At 38.1% G+C, this 24,198-nt stretch overlaps 1 protein-coding gene across 1 annotated transcript in view; it reads right to left on the bottom strand.

The window, feature by feature from the left end:
* The window catches only part of MGAT4D (MGAT4 family member D), a 36,846-nt gene extending 16,341 nt beyond the window's left edge, over positions 1–20,505 (bottom strand). Inside the window, exons 1-5 of the mRNA XM_035551190.1 lie at positions 20,415–20,505; positions 9,573–9,734; positions 6,006–6,140; positions 3,924–4,057; positions 1,710–1,756 (exon numbers count right to left, since the gene is read on the bottom strand). Of these exons, the coding sequence (XP_035407083.1) occupies positions 1,710–1,756; positions 3,924–4,057; positions 6,006–6,140; positions 9,573–9,734; positions 20,415–20,505 (569 nt within the window). The remainder of the gene's footprint in view (positions 1–1,709; positions 1,757–3,923; positions 4,058–6,005; positions 6,141–9,572; positions 9,735–20,414) is intronic.
* Positions 20,506–24,198: the final 3,693 nt, after the last annotated feature.

The following is a 24,198-nucleotide window of genomic DNA, read 5'->3' as shown; positions in this document are numbered from 1 at the left end:
CCTTCCTCTTGCTCTAACTCTAATTCTACCTTCCAGCCAAAATGATGCTGTCTTGGAATGAGGGGGATTGGTATAGGGAGTCTGGGTCTCAGCTCCAAATGGTACATTTTCCATTTTGTAAGTAATTGAAAAAACATGTAATTTAGGGAGCCAGACCTGGAAATCAAGTATACCTTTCCTCTATAATATGCTAAAAACCAAATACTCTTTAGTTTTTAATTGTTATAGGATTGCTGAAATAAGGAGTTCTCAGAACTGAGTTCCCCATTCTCTGTAATGAATTTTAACAGGCTAACATTAAAAAAATAAGTGCATCACAGCACAAGCATGTTTATGAAAAGCAATCTCAATCTTACCATATAACACTGACAAAGCATCTACTTTGCAAAAACATTTTTAATAACCATAAGGACAGCATAAAAATGATGCAAGTGCTGAAGTTGCTGTACATATTTTACTTTGTGGTCCTAAACAGTACTGAGGAGGACTGCATCTTGATCTTGTCCAAACTGCAGTACTCCTAGCTTAGCTAAACCCTCTAGAGGGAGGAAGCTAATGATACTACTTAGCCAGTAGGCTCAGCGTGGGGAGAAAACCACATGGTCAATACAGTCTAGGAAACCCAGGTTGAGCAAGAGGAGCAAAGCCCCAAAAGTGAAGGAAAAGGGCAACCTCTCTGGGGAGCTTGTTCAACTGTTTGTTTTCTTGTTAGTATTCTACAAAGGCATTGATAGATTGAGAGCTCTGTTGCAGTCATTTTAAAGGACAGAGGGGAAAAGGCTGTTTAACTTCAAATGCTGGCCAACTTGGGGCTCTGCCAGAGTACCTAACTCACAAAGAAGCTTGTGCACCACAGAAACTCGAAACACGAGTGCTGCAACACAATGCAGATATCATCTTGCTTTCTATCACTCAATTGCGCTTCAGGGCCTTAGCCTTATCTGTTTTGTGACTGTTAGCTACATACACTATACCACTTCTTAGAAAGCAGCTGTCATAAGACCAAATGAATGTACCAACAAATGTATTCTTTTACCTCAGCACTTTAATTTAGAAGTGTTCTTCTCAAGGTACTTTAAGGGTTTTCACATGCACATGATGTTGTAAATATCTATGTGAAAGAATGGTAATAACAAGCAAAACTGCATTGGGATCCAAACCTTCATTTGATAACTCTGACATTAATTTTGCATGGCAAAGAATATCCATCTCGTGTTACCCATCATTTAATAGTGTTTCACATTATAATATAATCTGATTACTGCCCAAAGTCTGTTGCCTTCATGAAAGAGGCAAACAAGGAAAAAAAAAACACTGAAAACATGATAAACATCAGAATACATTGTAGGGCTGTGAAGTCAGGGGAGACCTAATACATGCATGTAGCCCCAAGTGCTTTACATTGCATCATTAATTTCACAGAGAAAAGATTTAGGTTCAAGTAAATATTTATCAGATGCTTAAGCTGAAACCTCATCTGATTAGCTAAAGCATATATACGAAAAGAAAAAGGAAAATAAACTGATAAATATAGTTGAGTTCTGAATCCTTGTGTTCACCCATACTAAGAGAGCACCTCTGCCTCATTTCTTAGCAGTTCCATTTCAGTATGGTGGAGTTGTTATTTATTGCTGAAATGCTCTAATTCTGTCTGTAAAAGCTCAAAATGTGTTTATTAGCTGTTGAAAGTTACACTGTATAGGACTTACCTGCTTTTAACACTTTCTGCAACACTGTTAACATATTCTTCATTGACCTAAAGAAAAGAAGCGAGTTTTCATTTCAAGTCACCCATATCTGTATTAAGCATTAAGCAACATTTTGTAGGAAATGTTTACATGCAAATACTTCATTTTTATTTTCTAATTCATTTCATTCCAGGCAAGAGGAATATGTTACAGTAGCATTTCTATTACAGGACAGTATGACATTTTGGTTTTTCATTACTTCTGCAGGTGGCCAAGCCATTTCCTGCATAAACTGTTCTACAGCTTTCACTTATGCCAGAAAAGCACAGTTATATAATTGTAACTAAAATGAACTGTTTTGGGTTAATCATCCAAAAAGTCACAAAAGAGGCCTGTGACTGTTGACAAAAGTCACCTAAGCAAAATTTTCTAAAGCTAACAATACCTAAAATGTTTACAGAGAGTTTCTTCCTAAGGTAACAAACCTAGGACTCCTTGTCTGGAAATTTTGAGGACATACTTATTCATTGCTGCTGTTTCATAAATTTAATGGCTTTAGTGTGGAAAACGCTTCTGTTAACTACATTAAGCAGTTGTGAGTTTAATGGATGTGATTTCCAAAGCAATATAATACCTGTCTTGGAAGTTAAGATTTATTTATTTATTTTTTAATACGCAAGTAATCATTACCAACTATACAATAAAATTGTAATGTAATATATATAAATAAAAAAAAAGTGATGTGACACGTAAAGAACCGTGACAAGAAAAAATACCAGCAACTTTGTTAATCACTTCCAGCCAATAAATTACTCTGACTTAACTCACGATGTAAACAATTACCTTGATCTTCTAAAGCTTTGTGGGAAAAAGAAAGGTGTGCCATCATGATCAGTGAACATGCCTGCACTTTTCCCATAACTACATGTTCTTATCATTTCTCATAACAGCACAATCAACCTGTTCTAATTTTACTGCATGGCTGAAAAATGAAAGCTGCATGAACGTAACTTTGAGGATGATAGAAAGGGAAGAGACCAATTCTTACAGCAGCATTTTAATCCTGAATTGACTGAATTGGACTGCTAATAAAACTTAGGCTACTGTTTGTTAAAAGTGCACTTTAGAACTGTCCACAGTGGGAAACCATACGATTTCAGAAGTTAACCCCCAGAAATTCAAAGAACTCTCTAAAGGACTATAATAGAAGGTTTATCCAAATGGCAGCTAGGCAAAGCTCAAAGTGCCAGGACTCTTCACTGGGAAATAAACAATGATAATGTAAGTTCAGCTCCTGAAAATTATACCTAGGAGGAAGCATAGCCAGTTAAAATCAGACCTAATTATCATGTTATCCAAACAGAAACGTGAAAGTCATGACCCAATTTAATAAAGTGAACTATGTTCCGTTTGATAGTATTAGAGTTGCAAAAGCTGTTTTAAGCAGTGATTCAACTAAAAAAGCAAGCTTTAACTCCTAATAAATATCGTCATATTTTCACTAAGAATATGTTCATTAAGAATACATTCAATTCATTGGTGAAATATAATGTTGTTTATGGAAGCAGAAGGAAATATGAAGAATAAACATGAGTTTTGAATAATTGCACAGTCTTTCACCTGCAAGTAAGTATCAACAGCTAATTCTCTTCTGTAGCTTTTTCCAATGTGCTCAAGACATTTTGGAATGAGGAAAATTTAATTTACCGCTAATATTCTACCTTGAGAAATGTTTACTTTTCCAAACATGGAATATTCATATTTCTGAATGATTTAAAGCAATTTTCTTTTTCACAAGAGAGTCTCCAATACGTCAAGGTACTTTGCAAGATATATGATGTCAAAACAGCAAATAAACAATCCATATTTTTGTTAGACAAAATAAGTTTACTTTTTTCAGGTTCTATGAAACTTTTCTGTGAAGGACTTACTTTTCATTCTTTCAGTAAAGCACAACTTTCAGAGATAGTAAGTTCATATGATTTTATATCAAAATCTGACTGCAACAACTGTGTTTATACATGTAACATGACTTTTTCCCCCCCTTCAGCCATCTGAGCTGCAGAGTTTTCTCCACATACGAAGACCAAGACACTAAGTGGTGTCTCCTCCAGCACTGAAGAAACCCCTCCCAAAGGCCTGGTATTTTGCAGCATCTCCTATGCTATTGTACTAAGACATGAATTTCCATGTTGTATTTCTATTAGTATACTGTACCTTTCCACAAAAACTTACCTCTGCTATAAAGATGATTATTACACAGTCATTCTTTTGCTCTTCAGAAAGTTCATAGAACAGGGAATGCAGCGTAGTCATCAGGTAACTTTGTTTTTCCCTTTTCACAGTAGGAATACCCACCACCAATGAGACTGCAAAGAAAGAAATGAAAAGCCACATTGTCTTAAGTCAGGTAAAGGGAAACTTTAATTCCATTTTAATTTTGATTTGACATGACCGTGGTCCCATCTGAATGGGACTATCACGTTAGGAGATAATTACTACCATGAACATTCATTAATTAGTTTACTTGGTGACAGTTAATATTCCTGTAAGAACATAGAAAAATTAGTTAGCATATTCCTACATTCTGACTATGACAGCATTTGACTTACTACCTGGAAGAAGAGAGACGTTCAGGCAAGTTTAGGTTACAGATACCAGTGTCTTTCTTACAAGCACCAGTCTACACTAGGTAGATTGTAAATATCTGGGAACTCAGACATACTACTACTTCTGGTAAACACATGTATCTGCTACTGAGTTTCAGAAGTGGGTATTGCAAAACAAATACTAGCTCTTGGTATGGAGCTGGAGATCTGAGTATTAAGAGTTAAAACAACACTGCTGAAGTGAGGAAGTTCTCACAGGATGTGAGTCCAGAGTATCTCAGAAAGGAATCCAACTCAAAAATCCTTCTGAGTAGATAAATTGATAGGAACCAATGGCTTTAACACAGTCAATAAGAACAAAGGAATGTGTGCATAATCACTATTAAGAAGAAAGGAACTTAAATTGACTCTGGTGAAGACAGTGCTACTGTTGACATCATTAGCTGGTAAGCAGGACCACTCTTTTTTCATTGGTGAGGACATTACTGAAGTCAGTGACCTCATATGGCTCAATAAACCTATGCAATACTTAGTCCTTACAGAATATTCCCATTCACAACAACCTTAGGAGGCTGGTAAGGAAGCAAAAGGTTTTGAAGAATAGGCACAGTTAGTGACTTGCTCCAGACTTTATCATCAGTGCCAGCGTCAACTCGAAAATACAGAAGTTCCAACGTTCTTTTCCAGCACGTAACTTGCTAAACCACCGGGGTTTTCTTTGTTCTTACATGCTGAAGGTCAACCTGTACTTTTTAAAGTGTGGTCTTGCTATTGTGATTTCCATTTACCAATACATTACAAATTAAACATGGAGTGTTCTTTCAGTACTTATTACTTTTCTTCCAACTTTTTTTTTTTTGCTTGCTTATGTGCACATCCGGTTTTCTGAAGGTTGTTTGCAAATCATTTTGCTGACTACCTGGGGTCTTTTGCAGACTCACACTAATCTAAGAGCACTCCAGTGAGAACCACTGCACTAGATCACATTGCTCTAACTACATCTACTAATGAGAAGGCTGTAGAAAGTTATTCATTGTCACAGGCACTGCCAAGATATTTTCAATCAAATCAAAAGTGCTGCCAATGTTTCTTTACATAAAATCACCCCCAGAGAAAAATTAAAATTTCAACAAATTACAAAACCCAGCAAATGCTTGCTTAGTGCTTTTGACTGTTCTTTTTACCTATGGTTGGGAGAAGATGCAGCTTAATCATTTGTATTGCAGTTCACTGGAATTCATTATTATTTGTGCAGGTGTCAGGTCATTTCTCATATGGTGAAAGAGTTACACTGAAGATTTATAAACATATTTCAAATGATCACATCACCTCTCAGTTTGTTTCAGCTTTAGCAAGCTGAATGCATTGTAAATTGTCCATGGCTTCCTTACTTATACTAGTTTTGTGAGGAAAAATTGCCAACCAATGCTTCTTCGCCATGTAAATAGATGACTGAATATTGAAAGAATGTTGCTTTTCAATTGTGACTATTCTTGTTGATATTTAAAAAGGTTTATCAGAACACTCAGGGGTAGGGACCTGAATTGGGATGGGAGTGGTGGACGGCTTTTGCTATCCCCATTAACATTTATTCAATTTGGCAACATTATAAAAATTAGGGAGAAAAAACCCTCCCAACTTTGAACATGCTAGAGCTTAATACAAAACAAAAATATGTATAAAATATAAATTTAACTTTATTTCCTACCTCCAGTTCTCTGTTGCCCAACAATAACATTTGGAAAAATGGCATCTTCATATTCTCGAAGATGAGGTAGGTAGTAGTACATGTTTGTAAGGTGCAGGGGGAGTTTCCTGGTGAGGTTTAATACTTTCTCATCATCTTAAAGAAACAACAAATCCACACATAAACATAAAATAAAAAGCTGTTAGCTATTATTTTACCTATTTTAACTAGCTATTACTATAGCTGTTTTCCTCAATTCAATGTTAGCAGACTACCACAAAGTTATTCAATCAGAACCATTCATCAAAAATGATTAAATGCCACGTAGTTCATAACAATTAATAATTACCCTGCCTGGTGGTCAAGTCCTGTTTCAGTCTAATGCCACTTTCCCAGTTTCTCCAGTCTATCTCAGAAATGGGCCTGACAAGATCTCACAGGTGAGTTTATGGTAATGCTGGAGCACAGACATGCTGCGGTCAGCCTGAGGCCCTCCCGCGGAACATAAGCTGACAATGGCACAGTACGAACCCCCCATGCAGGAGATCATGCAAAGCTTCATGCCTGAATGTCCTGGGAGCTCCGCCTGCATTTCTCTGTGCCTAAACAGTTGTAGAACTGGGCCATCTTAAAATAAAATGAACAGTTATTTTAAAAGCAGTGGGGAAATTAAAAAATATCAAATTTTTGCTCTTTTTACAAGTTGCTTACCAAAGTTTTAAACAAATATAGATTCTAATTAATATCTTTCTTAATTGCTTAAGAAAGTTAAGTGTTTTCCCCAGAATTTAATGCACAGTGGTTTTCAGGGCTCAATCAGAAGTTCCCAGGTTATAAAAGGTCCTATGGTATAAAAGAGAAAACAAGATCCAGGCCTTTAAAAAAATATGTGGGAAACAAAAGACTGTTGTGGCTTGGAGAAAAATAAGGAATATTTATTTTGCTTTACTAAAGTAAAACAAAGATGAAAATAATTAGAATATTTATTCATGTTGAAATAACTGAAGTGTGACCTCATATAAATAATATATATATATTTTTAAAAAGCCATATGAAAACCAGACACCGTTCATTTACTAGTTTCTCTTCCTTGATATACGCATTCCCAAATGCTCCAGTAGTAGTGAAAATTCTTTAAAATTTATTGAAAACTTGAACAACTTGATTCTTAAATCAATAAAAATTCAATTATAGAGTTATATATTCAATTACATATTCAATTTTTAAAAAGCAAAAAACATAATGTAAGATACCCATACGAACGGAAAAGATATGCACAAGGCAATTAAAAAAAAAAAAATATATATATATATATATTTGAATGGATTAAAATGAAGACTACATTTCATTGTAGGAAGAATAGAAAATGGCCTTTCTAATCTTTAAGAAAACTTCCTGGAAACAGAACCGAAGGTCACTCCAGGCTTTATTCTACCAGTTGCCTCAAGGCTGAAATCTCTCTTTCATGACATATGGCTCCCAAACTAGAATTCTGGCTGTCATTGTCTGCTACTCACTTTACTTATATCCTGCTAGCTACCTACAATGTGCATGAAAATACAGAAAAACTGAAAGAAAATACAGCTCCTGTGAATTTATCTAGGGAGCCATTCCTACTTCAGTGGCTGCCTCCTCCAGATATTTTATCAGTTGTGCAAAGAGGCTGGTGCACTACATGGTATCAGAACACCACCTCAATTAGTTTCGGCCAACAAAATCATGTTAACAGCCTTTCAGCGTGCTTTGGCATTAAATGTACTGGAATTTTGCTGCACAGAGGCATTTTTTCCCTGTTTAAACACCTCTGCAACTTTCTAGGGACTTTCCATTTTTATTAGTAAGTAGTATCTATCAAGGGCTGGGCTTTATTGTGGAGGACTTAGGCTTTATTGTGTACAATAACAATAAAAATATAAAAAATAAATTTAGTAAAAAGAAGAAATATTCAGCAATTTTAACAAATTTCTGCTTTGAACCCTATGAAGCGACAATTTAAACACTTCCTCATATTCAGCTGTTTTCAGTAAGGGTAAAGAGCAGAGAGGAGAGACTTGCATTCTCCTCTGCTGCTATTGTGTGCATTAGGCAATAACTCTTCGTCCACAGCATGCGACACTACTGGTGGCTGACAATGCAGTCTCCAGTCTAACACTTAGAAGGCCTATCCCACAGTTAAACGTTTGCTTGTATGTATCTGAACAGTCCCACTGAATATTGAGTAAACAAACAAAGAGAGGCAGGGAAGAACAGGATTAAAAAAAAAAAAAGCTAACTACCCCAAACAGGAATGCACCTTGTTCTTTTTTCCCCCTCTAACAGTCCTGGTTAATTCTCTATTCTAATCAGATACCAGCCTGCTGTACTGAATGCAAACAAGGTTTTTAAAGTAGCAGTTTTCAGTAGCATCCAGACTCTTTTTTAAGTCTGCGTGTGCTGTGGAATGCTTTCAGGTCAGAGACACCCCCCTTCTGGGTTTCCTTCTCTCCCCAGGGAAGTAGGTCTTGCAGTCTGAACAGGGAGGAAGGCAGATCCTGCACTATTACATCATTTCTTTTAGGGAACAGAATTGAATTGTCTAATCTGTTGTATGCAATTTACCAAGGTGCAGATAGACAAAAATGCACAATAGCCTGTAAGGCAAAGATATAATATGTTTTTTAAATAAATGTGAACTTTTAATTAAACAATGGGAAGAAGCCAGATCACTACAGTAAATTTGATCGCATTTTGGTGTTCCTCTTACAAAAAAAAAAAAAAAGCACAGAAACTCCCATTCACAGGTTTGTGTTTCTTCTCTTAAACAGGCTTCACTTATAAGCAGTAGCCTTCCTTATTCACTTAAAAAAAAAAAAAAAGGAAAAGGAAAAAAAATGTCATGCATTCGCATTTTCCTTCATATCGTTAATAAACTACTTGCAAGATAAACATAATTTCTAGAAGGAAGATTCCTAGGCTATACCTAGCCAGCAGGACCTCACAGGACTTCTCAGCCCCTGGGTTCAGGCAAGAACCCAGCTGCATGCAGTCTGCCAGCCGGGATGAGACTCTACATCCTCCATGCACGCCGCTGTGCCTTGGGTTTACCAGAAGTAAACCCAGCACAAGGGAGGATGGCAAAGTACTCATGGCAAAAACATCCCTCACCTGAAGAGGAAGGGACCAGGATTGTGCAACACATGAGGAGGTGTACCTGCCTTCCAGATCAGGTCCTAGTATTATCAGCGTGTAGTGGCATAGCAAAAGCTAGAAAAAATAGCTTATTCAGTGCTCTGTAGTTGGCAGCAACAGAGTTCAAACACTGTAAAAAGCTGGATTAACAATATTACAGGTTTGATTTGTGCTTGCCCCTATGACATCACTGCAGTCAGTTCCTTTTATTTTTTTCCCCTTATTTTTAAATTATCAGCTGATACTATTTAAAGATGGGTTACAGGTTCCCTTACCACCTTTTTGGTTTCATTCCATGGAAACTTTTACCTAATGTTGGTATCTGCAAAGCAATAATTTTTCTCCCCACACCAATGATGAAGAAATGCGAGCACACAAAACTTCAAATTTTTAACACAGTAGATTTTCATGCATACAAACCTGTATGATTTGTTGTCAAGTTCATTCTTTTTGCGACTATGCGTTTAATTTCATCTAGGGCACTACTCAGTTCACGGGATCTTTTTTTATTTTCTTTTTCAGCATACAGTAGTCTTTGACGCAGTTCCAGAAACTGGCTTTGATACATGGCTAGGTCATTGTCTGCAATGAGAACATAACTTCTTTTCAGAGAGGTGAACATATAATATATATGATGGTATAAAGTGAAAGTTGAAGAACAGGAGACAGTCCAAAAGAACACATGACCAAGGCTGTATGAGACCACTCAAAGTTTACTCACAGAATGAAGAAGCCTGGATGAGCATTTGAAGTAGGGAGTTTAGGCACCACTGCTGGGTAAAGGCTTGGAATTGAACTCAAGAACTAGAGTATGACATTAATAATAAGAAAAAATAATAAATGCAAGACTATGAGTTTCAAGGAAAGGCACTATCCAGTAAACCCAACATTTTTTGGTAAGTGTCTAATGCAGAGGACCCCTTGTCACACTTAAGAGTGTAATTATGTAGTGTCTTATTTTGTATAAAACACTAGTAAGATTGAAAAAATATATTAAGGTATTCAGTCTTCATTTATGATTTAAAAAGTGTCTGGAGTATACAAACTATTAGTAGAGATGGTTATATGAACTCCTGGATATATTTAATTCTCTAGGTAACAACTGAAGTTGTGCTCTGGATTGAAAGATGTCTTCATAATTTATAGCCCACCTCTAACTAAATACCCTCAAATCATACTGATATTAGAAACCCTTTACTCTCTGTAACAGTTATCAGATGCCTCTGGTGTTCTCCGTAATATTCTCAGATGATGTCAAGGTTATGTTTAGGCAAGATCCACTTTAATAAGAAGCAAGTACTGTTAATTTCATACACAGGACTTCTCAGTTATCACAGATGACATACAAAACTCATAACCCTCCATAACCCTTCACTGCCTCATTGCCATGTAAACGAAGATTGTAAGACTTGTTAAAATTAACGTACTGAAACATTTCAATAAAGCCACTCACTTAGAAATAGAAAGTGAAGAAAGTAGAGGGCATGGTTAACATCGGGAGAGGAAGAAAGCAGTTACTGTCTTTAGCAAATGACAAAAATAAAATAGATATTGCTGTCATACAATTGGCAGGCTACGTAAACCAAATTTTCAAACTGGGGTTAGTTTAGGTCCGCCTGAAAAAAACACGCTTGTGTACTCAGCTGAGGAACTGAACCCCATGAAAAAACAGTATCAAAAGAATAGGTGAAATTTCAGAACATTGCTATTCAAAGCTATGTTATTTCTGCAGGGATGCTCGCATGCAAATCAAACGTCATGGTAATAACCAAAAAGTTATTTTACTGTTTGATAATATAATGACACATAACTTAATATGAAGAGATTGTCCCTGCTGCCAGAAACAACTTCCCAAGGTCAACTATTTAAAAATATTTTTTTCTACCGATACGCACCAGAAAAAGCACTGAAATTTCAGACAAATTAAGGATTTTGCGAGAGTTTTAATAGGGGAAAAAAAAAGAGCTTTGAACAAAATAGTGAAGAATAGGACCTCTACTTCACTCTACAATGTTTTATAATTAATGCTGTTTTTTTGTCGGTGGTGGTTTTAAGTTAAATGTTTTTATACAGGCACTTCCATTCTATTCATGGACTGTGCTGAGTCTGAACCTTGGCAGGAGTGTCTTTCTAGGACCCACTCTTGTCTCCAAGCAAAGTGAGTTCCCAGGGAGTCTGCTGAAGGGACTAAGAGCAAAATGTGCACGTAATACAAATTGGTGAGTGTTTGCAGAAGCCTTTCAAACAGAAATTATTTTGATTTTTGGCTAAATAGTAATTCCACTTGCAGTAAACTCAAATAATTAATTTATTAAATAAATGTGTGATTAGAAGACAAAATCTGAAAAGATATAGGAAGAAAGCAGTTAGGGAAAGTATTTTAATAGTAATCGTGATCTGCATTATTGTTATTATTATTTTCATTAGTGGTCTCAGTGAAAAAGTCAACATTAATTTAAGTATGTAAATTAAAGACACAGTAACTAACGTGATTTTTCTTTAAATTCCTATTGTCTTTATAGGAGTTAGTTAAGTGCCAAGAAAAAGTGGAAGTTTAACCTGCAGTAAAAGTTCTACGTGTTCCTTCTGGAAAGATGCAAGCAACCGAGAAAGAGCCCACAATCTTAGGATAAATACATGTTATCACAAGATGCGGCTTACTGCTTTTGACAAAGGGAATCGATCATCTTGCAATGGAGGTATTTCACAATTAAATGCTGGAAACCGTTATTCTATTGGTATTTCTAGAGCTGTAATAATGTGAACTAAATCTCCCCTTGGTACAACTATATTAGAAGAGGAATGGTATGGAAACTACAGATGAATAAAAAATGTTATAGTCCTGCTCTCTCTTTACAATTCTCCCAGCTGTCTAGTGTCAGGGTGACTCAAAATTAGCAACCTCACTTCTGAGCTGTCATTTTGGCAAGCACCAAGTAACTGCATTTTCATTTGCTTACTTACAGGTGAGACTGCCAAAATATCCTAGATGCCTCCAGCAAAGGAAAGGTCAAGACTCAGCTATAACTGAGTGCAGCCAATGAAATTGACATTTGTAATTGGCCTTACCTATTTCTTCAGGCCAAGAAGAGGGAAAGCACATTTATGAGTTTTTCAGAACTGAAACCTCTCAAGTTTAGCAATTACTAAGAGTCTCCCCCTACTTATGCGATTTGAAAAGCTGGGGAAGCATGGGTTTGACAAATGGAATGTAGTATTCATTCCCCCTTGGTGAGAATAAGTTTACTATAAACATATGTAGTTCTGTACTTTGAAATAGAACAGGAAGTATGGTGTCATTAGAGTATATATAAATGAGCAATGTTACCTACTAGTAAACCTTTGGCAAAAAATAAAATGTATGTTTGGAACGCAGTACTGAACTTTTTGTATTTTGCTTTGTAAGAAGAAACTGTCATAATCAGTATTTATTACTGACATAATTTTAGCAAACTAAGAAGATAAAATTAGAAGCATTTACAAAGCTCAATACCCTAAATATTTAAATGGTCATTAAGCTTACATGGATTTTAGTATGTGTGTGGAAAGTGTTGCTCCTTAAGTTTCTACAGATGTACACAGAACCAAAACAATGTCTTCCAATAGCTTGCTTGGAAAGAACCAGACAGAGCATTTCCACAAATATAACTGTAGCAAAGCAGGGAGAGCCAGGAGGAAGGAGCCTCAGATGTATCACAAAGCACTCTGTCTGTCCTCAGTGACAGCCTTACTTAGCAACACCTCTTGGAAGGCTTCTATCTGCAACCGGGACTGTCAGGAGAAAGAGAGACAGATGAAGACCCGTGGCAAAACCACAAAAAATAACTGAAGGTAAAGGCTTTATTTCCCCTTGGAGAGCTGAGGATTAGTCACTGCGATGGGCTATGGAAATCCTACCAGGAAATTTCAATAGGGTTATACTAGCTAAAAGCCAGGGGGGAAAAGCAACCAGAATCAGAGGCAGCATTCCAAGCTTTTGCAATGAATCTCCAGCTCTGCTACAGCATTTCTTCTGACCGTTTACCACATTGTCATATACATTTTTGGGTGCTGTAGTTCTAAAATGGTAATCCTTGAAGTGGTTTTAACTGCAATCTTGTGTTATCTCCTCATATATACAGAAATATAACTTTCTGCAGTGGAAACTGAAATTGTTTAGAAACAATACTAATCTCTGAAACAAATACTCATTTTGAAATTCAGGCAATTATTTCTCTCAGCTCCACACACACATACTTCCTATTACCATACTGCTTCCAGTTTTATTAACAATAGATTTCCAGGAATACATAAGGAGCTCTGGAACAATCATCAAAACCCCCTTCTAATATTCAAGGAGGAAAAAAAAAAAAGGAAAACTGGGGGTGACATAAAGGGTAGAAGAACTACCCCCCCATAGTCTAGCAGTAACCCTTGCTCCTATTTCTTGATTACAAGCTACATTCTCTACCATACCTAAGGACACTTCCTTCTGGAAACTGAATTTTGGTTAACGCCCTCTTTAAAGAAAACTATATAAAGCAACTGCAAAAGATCTTGTTGTACACTGCACTTGGAACCACTGCTCGGGTTAATGAAGCATATTAAACCACTGAGGCATGCGTTGCGTTAATAACTGTGGTGGTTTATTGTCTTCCTGTAACCGATCTAAAATAGAATAGAATAACAAGACTTCTAAATCTCTTAAGACATATAACAAGCTGAGTGTTGTTCTTTCAGAATGAGGAGAAAAAATCCCCCAAACAATGTGTCTGTCTTGGTTCCGAACAGCCAGTTCTTACACAAACACTTCGATTCAACAACGTGCTAAAGTCTAAGGGTATTTAAGCACCCTTCCAGGTAAGGACACCTCCCTGAACTTGTGTATGACAGTTAAATATCTTGTTTATAGCATTACAGCACAGGTACTTGTCTCTACCAGTAGGCTAGAGATAACCAAGAAAAACTACCACGAAGCCAGAAGCAGTGTCACCTGCACTAGGTACATTTATCCCTTAAGAATAGTATGAGCCAAAACTGGGGTAGCCTCAATTGCTGAGGCTTAACTAGAGGATACAGCAGATCTTAATGTGTATCTTAAATCTTCAGGAGCCTCTGAAGTCAGTCAGAGTTCAGGTTGGTTTATTTTATGCAGTTGAAAAGTGACGGTTAAATGAGCGTAAGAAGTCTCTAATCGTTTCCACTCATGTTTTGACCGCCCCCATAGCAAGTGGGCTACAGAGGCTACTGCTACAGTGTATGGTAGGGTCCAGAAGTAGGAGAAGGAGAAAAATTAAGGCACACGTCTCAGCTGGCTGGTTGAAACCTTTGCCCCACTATGATGCAGCAGCGTCAAACATGCAAGCTTGGCAGGCCAAACTATGGGGCTTAACATGCAGTGAGGGGTCTCTCACCGTGTTTTTACAGCTCGCTCTACAGGCGTCTAGCTAGGCTGAGTAACCAGGCAGCAGTATGCTCTCCCAGTGAGTCTACTTGTCTTTGACAGTATCCACGTCAAGAGCTTCAGGAGAGTGGAGGCCAGCAGAGGAACATTTTATTAACACAGTGACATCCAATAAAGACCGTGCCAGCAGTTTTTGGTGGGAAGCTAGGGTTCCTCCATACAGCAACTAGGAAGAGAATCAGAATCACTTTCCAATATTAAAATGAACAAACAAGACAAAACAAACAGAAACTTCATAAAGTTAAAAGCAGGTTAAAGTTAATCACTGAATTTTAAAAATACATGAAATTCCATGAAGAGCAATGAGTCATTACTGGTTTTAGCATAGAATAAATTTTACTAACCCCATTTACATACTGTATCTAACTGAAAATAGAGATGGAAATAAACGTATTTTAGAGAAAACACAACTAGAGTTCTGATAATATTTTCTAAAACACTGGCAAACAGTCCTTGTTTTATAGCTAAGTCTTTTCCTGTATTAGAACCTAGTGAACAGGGATTTTAAAACATTCAGTCAAAACATTTCTATGTAGAAAGCATTATTAAAATAAGTGGAGAAATGTATGAATTGAATAGATATACTTTGGTGTTTGCCCATAATTAGTATCCTTTGGTTTTATCATAGCAATGTTAGGGACACAATAAAGGTTCTTATTAGCAGTGGAAAATTCTGATTTGAATATGGTCTTTATCAGATAAATAAGAAGTACTCATTCACTTTGGACAATTAAATGGTTATTGCTTCGTTGTGGTTAGCATTTTATATATTTTTACTGTTCTGCCTGATGTAGCAACAATTACACATTTATACACACATTTAATTAAATGCCTATCAACTAACTAAATTATTTCTGGATAAAACAGTGTTTCTCAAGACTGAGTGTACAATGTTAGGAAAGCATGAAGGTCATATGTTTACATTTGTTTAAGTAGAGGTTGTGATAATACACTGTGCAGCAAACAAAGAGTGGTCAGAAATTTTCCTTATTCGTTCCTCAACAAAAAACAACAGTAACTAGTTTCGTTTTTTTACCTGAATCTTTTTAGAATTTATGACTCAATTCCTCTACTTCTGAAGACAAGGCAGCCACTATTCCACCCAAATTAACTGCAAAAAGCAGCAGTCTCTTAGTTCAGTAAATTACACATTTAGAAGCCAGTAAAGCCATACAGCTTTTGTAAGTCTTGGATACAAATTTTGGTATAAAAACTGGGATCAGTAAATACTCAGTCTCAAGTTCCATCTGAAGCTGTTGTAGTTTGTTTTTTTCTTTTTTTTTTTTTTTAAAAAAAAAAAAAAAAAAAAGACTGAGTTGGAGAACCATGTAAAGAAACCAAATTATGTCCACTGTGCACTTTGGTCACATCCCGACTGCGTGCTGGGGCGATACCTGGCTGTGCATTAACTTCTATATGCTTTCAGTTCCACTGGAAGGAAACGGATGCATGAAAGCAAGAGCGATGATGTAGACCATCATTCAGGCCCCTGGTCTGGACTACTGGGTGCCCAGGCTTGGTGGCTGGAAACTGCCTAAAAAGCCTAGAGAAGACAGGAAAACTCTTTTCTACTTGTTCATAAAACCGAATAAGCTGTATTGGCTGAAATGAGATTGGTGTAATTCAAGACTCCTTATCAGCCCGTCAATTTGCCACTACTTAATTGAAGCTTTAGGCCAGAGCGTGCCAGTTGGGTCTGGATAGGAAACCCACAAAGAGCTCCGTCACAAATGACGATCACACAGGGAGCTCCACTTGGGTGCACAGCAGGGGCTGGCCAGCGGCAACAATGTGTCACACCATGTACAGAAGGTTATTGGAAATAAAAGGAAGAAACCTGTAGCCTGCTGTTTGTACTGGCGTGTACATTGCATTATTTCAACTGCAAACACCTGACATTCATCAGAAACTTTTGTAACCCTTTGCACCCCTTCTTTCTGATATGTTAAGCTTTGTGAAATAACGAAACATTTATTATATTGAACAATTTGATAAACCTTAAGTATACTTCTGTGAGTGTGATTAAGCATGAACAGTTCCCTTTTTCTTTCCCCAATCTTAAAGAAATACATAAACACAGGTTTCACAATGTTTGTCTCAATACATACATATTAAGATGCTTAGACATTTATATTAACATGCTAACATGCGACATCATATTTTAGCATTGCAGTCTCCTAACTTCCAGACAAACCTTAATCTTAATTTACTTGGATTAAGCATCCCACAGATTTAGGTGAAGAGGGCATCAACACCATATAAAACAATTCTAAGGGATCTAACCCTGTTACCTTTACAGGCAACATTAAGAAGCGCTGCCCCATGAGATGATTCTATTTACCTCACTGCTGTGACAAATAAATAAATAAATCACCGTTATTCAGTCGAGTCACTGAAGTTGACTAGAGTAGGACTAGAGCGAATGGCCTCAAGTTGTGCCAGGGGAGGTTGAGGTTGGAAATTAGGAGACATTTCTTCTCAGAAAGAGCAGTCAGGCATTGGGACGGGTTGCCCATGGAGGTGGTGGAGTCACCGTCCCTGAGGTTGTTCAAGGAAAGGTTGGACGTGGTGCTTAGGGACATGGTTTAGTGGGTGACATTGGTGGTAGGGGAATGGTTGGACCAGATGATCTTGGAGGGCTTTTTCAACCTTAATGATTCTAAGTTACTTTTTATCTGGGAATAGTCCTTCCAGAGAAGAAACTTCATGTAAATTCACAATGAGAATGCATTCTTGCCTTCTCACTGTTTTAAAAGTGAAGGAAAAAAAAAAAAAAAAACAGATTTGCTACCTCCTTACTACTTTTGTATACCTGTGATATTTTGTGTTGATTAATACCTCCATGGATCCACGGAAAACCCTAGATAAAACCGCGTGAGAAAATCACTACACAAATTACAATTTGTTTACTAGTTGCCATAACTTCAAATGTATATAAAGAGTATTTACATGAGAGCAAATACTTTTGGTCAGGTGAACTAACAAGTGGATCGTAATTCAGTTGCATAACAGTAGGAACATCTGCATCATCCTGATAACAGCCTTTCCTATCCTCAGTTGCAAAGTGCTTGCTTCAGACAGGTTTTGCTTAGGGCCTGGGGAGGGACAAAAAAGCTCATGGCAAAACCATGCAGGATGTGGAGCAGGTATTGCTACACCAGTCAAACCGATTTCTGGCTAACAGCAGCCTGCGTTTGCAAGCACTCTAGTGGATGCTGAAGGAATCACCATACAAGCTTAGATGCAGTATCAAGATTTGCTGAAGATGTGGTGACTACCAATTGTCTCTAATTACTTTTTCTGCCACAAAATATGGTCAGCCTATTGAAACTGAAACCTCTGCTCATACATACTTATAAAGCAATGGAAACAATGAATACAAAGCTTTTTAAGGATAGTTAAAACATTTATAATAAGACAGTATCAAAGTCCACAATAGCTGAAGTTTAATGACTGTCAGATTCTGAACTTCCATTTAAAGTGCATAAATTAGGCATGAACATCTTCCTTGCTGTGCCAGTTCAAATTACCTGTAGTTGAATTAAGTCTCAAAATTTCAATTAGAATCTCTCAAGCTAGCTAGCCCCTTACTATAAGGCATTTAAAGGTCTCTGTGTGTTTTTCCCCTCCCCCCCCCACTGAAATCAGGGCAGAGCTAATATGTGATTTAAACTTCAAGCTAACACCGAAGGGCTGAAAGGCTCTAAGACAGCAGGCAAACCGAACACTGGTTTACAGGGCTATTACATACTTCTCATATTAAAGTACGTAGCTAAGATGCCCTGTCCTAGCTGTAAAACAAATTAAAAGGTTATTTACAATCCCAGTATCAACGCAATCCAAGTAACAATAAACGGCTAGAAACCAAAGTGCACACTACAGACTGCAACTGCTGAGTGTGAAACACTGATTTCAAAGATAAGACCAGCTGGCACAATTTGATAGGTAAGTCAGAGAAGCAAACTGAAGTAACTGCAGATCTAACAAATGTGCAGAGGAAAATGAGCCAGAGAAGAACTTCCGACAAACAGGTAAAAGAAGTGGGAGCTGACAAGCAATCAGAGACAGTACTTGACCTCTCAGTAACAGGTGAGATAAGTGAAAAGGGCTTTAGAAAAGAAAACAAACAGATCACCTTTGAGGTGTGAGAAAAGTAGGAACTCCAGCGCTGCTCTAGGCATGTTGCTAGAGAGGTAAGTTCAGCAGGGACTATGGGAAGAAGAAGAGAGGTTTAACAATACCAAAGCAGAGCTATATGCCTGCTGTGAGGAAAAGAGATTTGTTCCAAACCAGCTCCTTAGATATTGTCCTTAGTCATAACGATGGAGCAGTATTTGGTTTGCTTCCAATTCTCCTCTTTGTGGAAAAAAGTAACAACACATGGTGGTTCTTGGGGGTTTTCTTGGTATAGGTAGGACATTTCTGTATTCTAGCACCCTTCAGGAGCAAAAATTGCACCTTTTCAAGTGAAATAAACTTAATACGAAGTAATTTACCACACGCACCTTTACTTACAATTATCTACTCTTTGTTGAACACTGTAAATTAACATTAATAATGGTTAGAAGTTTGTAAATAAAAAAGGTGCTAAAATAATTAGAAAAATACATCGTTTGAGAAGAATTAGTTACTCTGTTGTGGAGAAGGAGACATCTGTGGAAAGACAAAAATTAAAAAAAAAAGGAACAAACAAACAAAACCATAGACATGGAACACCAGCAGAGAAAGGTCAAAAAGAAAGGTGAATGAAAACAGTACTTCAGCAAAGTAGCCACAAAGTAGAAGTCACGAAAGGACATGGTGATACATGGATGTAGGCTGCGGCTGGGACAAACCCTCTCTTTCTAATATCTTTTGGATCTTAGTTTCTTAAGACACACCCTATTTTTTCTTTGCTTATCATTCCCTGCTCCTAGCAGAATTGCCACTAAAGTGACAAGTGCTGTAAGATCGACAACTGTCTAGCTGACAAGAAACAACAAAGGCAGGAGGATCAGCATTGCCTCAACTCCATTCAGCGCTGCATTACGAGGCCAAGGTCTCTACCAGCACTTCAATCGGTCACAAAACCAATCAATATAAGCAAAATCTAACAGCTATTATGAGTTCTGTCTTCATCCCAGAAATTATTAATTGACTTAATTCTTCTGCATCCATAAAGCAAGACCTTCTTGAATGCGTATATAGGAAACTCTTCATAATCCATTCTTTCTGCCCCATCCCGAACAAACTGTCACATTAGCAAGCTGTCTGCAAGCCTTGAAGGTGTTACTAGGAGAGACTATCAATTTATTTTTGGAAAATAACATCAGCTTTATCTTTCCTGTGTCGGCTCAGAGAACCTTAAGACGTCGCTTTCTGTAGACCCACCCGGCACGTGCCACCTACGTAGTCCATTAAAAAGATGCATCATTTATAAATAAAAACAGAAAGGGTCAGACGTTTCTCTGCGGACTGAACATTCCCTTCTAGTGCTGGAAGCACACACGAGGAGAAGCGCCTGCAGGTGAGGCACAAACACAACTGCAGAACGGGTAGCGCTGCTTTGTCCTCCTTGAGTAACACCAACAACAACACCACGTAAAAGCGACAACCACGGCGATCGCCTCCTTCCCATCCTTGGAGAAGGGAGCCATTGGTATCCCATTAGGGATACTTACTCGAACAGGACCTCAGGGTTGATTTTTGGTACCGGGGGGTCCGAGGCACCCCCGTCACCTGCTGGGTGCGCGCACACGCCCGGCCGCGGGGACGCAGAGCGCCGGCAGCGCCCTCCTCGCCTCTCCCGCAGCCCCCCGCGGGCAGCCCCCGGCTCTCACCTCGGCTCCCCGGACACGCCGCGTACCACAGCAGGGGGCAGGCAACGCCCAGGCACAGCACGGCCAGCAGCTGGCCCTGCCGGAGCCGCATCTCCCGGCGGGGCGCTCCCGCACCCCGAGCCCAGCCGAGCCGAGCCCGGGCAGCTGCCGGGCGGGGCCGCGCCGCCCTCAGCGCCCACGGGGCCGGGCAGCGCCGGGGAGGGGCCGCGACGGGACCGGGGCCGGGGCAAGGGGCTTCTGGGTTCCTCCTGGAGGTAACGCAGCTGCGGCACCGAACCTAACGAAACTCCTGCGTGCACCGGCTGAATCTGAACGTGTTTTACTGCTGCCGTCGTGCTGTGCTCCGTTATGGCAGACGCCTCGGCAGGTGCCTGCTGCTCCGTGTGGGAACAAGCAACCGCCCACAGGACATCTTCTGTGATGCTGAGGGGAATGTTGGCCGCAGAGCTCCCCAGCACCTGCTGTGGGACGCAGCTTTCATAGGCACGTCCAAACTTCATAAGAAAAAAGCCTGCCTCTCCCTGCCTTTCCTACACTTCCGTCAGCAGGCAGGGGTCTTCGCTGTGACACGTGCACCAACTGCTCGCAAATCCATTCAAATTCGTGATTAAAAAAAAAAAAAAGTAATTTCCAGTTTGGTATCACAAAGATATAAAGGACCAATTCAGAAATCATACTGGACTTTGTTAGCTGATAAGAGCAGTCTTTTACTAGCTGTTACCTATCTCCTTATTGCCACCATATATTACTTATTACCTTTTTTTTACCCAAATGATGTAGTATTTTCTATCATTTGCGTTATAAAAATATGCTTGTATTATTAACACAATATCTCCTTTTCTCCATGCTTACTTAACAACTGCATCTCAAACCAAAACAACGAATCATTTGGAACAGTGTTGTGTAAAGCAAACCCAAAACCTACAGCACTGTTTGGTGTCCAGACACAACTACGCTGGAGTCCTAACCTGAGCACTCCCTTTATGCTCCACTCTTTATTACTACACTAGCAGTATAACTACACCCTCTTTTGAAATATAATCTTAGACTATCAAAATTTCCTGTTGCTGCTCTTGGTAGTTAGTGTAATCTTCCCATGTTTGAACTTTTATGCAGATGGGTTTACTTCTCCATTTAACAATTACTTTGAATTGTGAATGTTATTCATTAATAACGCAGGAGAGTGCTAAGTAGCCTGCATCAGTATACAAATGGGAGAGCTGCAAATCTCAGCACAGCTCTTTGAATCACCAGGAAACCTGGAGTTAGGCTTCACTATTCCTGATCTGTCCTCATTCACTAAACTAAACTTTCCCCTTTCCTTCTGTTACTGACTGTATCTTGCTTTGATATTTTTACTGAGAAATCTCCTTTAAACTACACTTACTTTAGAAATGTTTACAGTTCTTGTTATTAACCAACGCGATTACGACTCAGTGCTCTTATGCTCTATTGCCTCCTCATCAGCATTTCTCTCCCCAAGTTAACACATTAAAAGCCCAAGACAATACTCTTAAAGGAAGATCAATGTAGGTTTTGGCACATTTTAAGTAAAATAGAGATTTAGACCTACGAGGAACAAGTAAACATTAAGTATGTCGTATGTAATGAATTAAATACCTATTAATTGATTGGCCAGTGTGTATTTGTTACAGAGCCAGTATATGATGTTGTCAAGCAGGAGGGATACCGAAGATATGAATAATATAAAGCTAACACACACTTAATTTTAGTCTATTTTCAGAGCCAGTAAGAAAAATATTTTTATCACACACTTGCAGAAACTACATACTGTACAGGGAACGTCTGTGGAGACTGGCACTGAATGCACTTGATGTTATTTATTGAGGCTGACTCTAAAGCAGACCCAGTTACTCAGCCATGCTGAATTGTAGTGATCATTTACTTAATGCTGACTTAGACTGCTGTATTAACTTTTGATGAGGTAGTACATTAACTGTTCCTCTAAAAAATCAAAATACCAGATCACTGGAAACATAATGAACTTCCACTGCCTTGGGACTTACTTGCAAAGAGGCCCTCTTACTTGCCTCATGTTTTCCTAAAATCTTCCTCCCAGTGCTCTCATCATACGTTATTTTATATACTTAAGAACTAACTAAGACAGGAATAAAATGTGCAGTATTTTTGTTTGTTTGTTTGTTTTTGGAGGGGGCTAAACAGTTCAGACCAGTTTTACCTCCCAGCAGCATTTCTGGCAAACTAATAACCTTGAAAAAGTAAACAACTGTATAGAACATAACACTGGGTAACCCCTACCACCTGCTAAGCAAATCATTCAGTGGGCTAGTTCCATCGAGACGGCTTACCTGCAAGACAGGGTTTTTACACTTGTCCTCACGCTTTTTAACTGAAAGTCCATTCTTGTAAGTTGCTACGTAACTTGATTGTCTTGCATTTTCAGTGCTGTTTTCACACATCTCTGTGTATGCAAAAGTACAGATAAGAAAGATTAAAATAACTATTTGACAAAATACAGACTCATGGGTGAAACAACTATTGGATTATTCTGCATGTAAGTTGCAGCTGTCCTTCATCTACAGGGTACATGAACAAAGCATAACTACTGGTAACAATAGGTGATAGTCACTGCCATGGAAAGTTTTCTGATAGTGCAGAGATCCAGCTGATATCGCTGGTTAAAGTCCCCTTTTATTTGCCCTGCTGTCATTTAAGAAATGTAATTTTAAAAGGTAAACAGTAGGTCATTATATTTCCCTAAGCCAAAGTCTCTGCAAAGGTAGCCTTGGAAGGCAACCACTGAACACATAAGGAATAAGCTAGAACTTTTTTTTTTTTTAAGCTACCCCCTTATATTTTTGAATGTCCTAATATAATTTATAAATTGACTGAACATGATGATACAGAAGGGTCTCACATGATTCAGGTAGTAACATTTGTGTAAAGTTGACCACATTCTTTACTGGATCACTCAGTCGTGTAAAGAACCAAATGAAGGTTTAAGTCAAGAGTTTACACTTGCTTGTTATACACGGAAAAGATGATCAAGTTTGGAACCCAAAGTCAAATTAATGCACCCCAAATCACTGATTTATATATAAACATCTTTATCTCCTGTCATATTTACAGTAATTAGGCTTTGTATCCTTTTAATAACTTATACAAAGCTGTGAAAAAAATGTCAAAAATGTGAGCTTTATTTTTGAAGTAATAAATGGTTATGGAATTGAGATTTCAAAAATACAGATTTAAGTATATCGTATGAGAGAGAAAGTTATAAACTAGATTAAAACTTGCCTCTAGGAAGTTCTTGCATTTCAGAAGCACTTTAAGTAAAACAAGACCTACAAATTTTTCAAGCTTACCCTAGCAAGTTTAATTACAACACAAAAAGTATTTTACAATGTATTGTCAATGCCAAATACTTTTCACATCCATCCTGGAGACTGGAAGCAGTAAGAATCAACTGAGAAGACAACAAAAGTGTACTGTGTGTATTTTTGTTAAAGATTATTGTAAAACAAAGTGGAACAACTTCCAGAACCTGTGGTACAAAAAGATGTTGCTTTGGTTCTTAACAATCCATGCAAAAAGAAATTTGTATTTAAGTGTAAAAAAAAAAAAAAAAAAAAAAAGCATCCATATTGATAAAAAGCTATTTAATTAACTAAAAGATGCAACAGAAAGCTGAATGCCTGAATGAGACCATACGAAGGCTTTATTTTGGTAGCCATCAGCTAGAAACTTCCCTCAGTGTTGTTTGCACAGCCCCCCACTTGAAGGATGCACCTGCGGGACTTTC

The sequence above is a fragment of the Cygnus atratus genome, chromosome 4 (assembly GCF_013377495.2).
Source record: "Cygnus atratus isolate AKBS03 ecotype Queensland, Australia chromosome 4, CAtr_DNAZoo_HiC_assembly, whole genome shotgun sequence".
NCBI lineage: Eukaryota > Metazoa > Chordata > Aves > Anseriformes > Anatidae > Cygnus > Cygnus atratus.
Note: the sequence above shows the minus strand (reverse complement) of the source record. Positions and strands in the feature narration are given on the sequence as shown.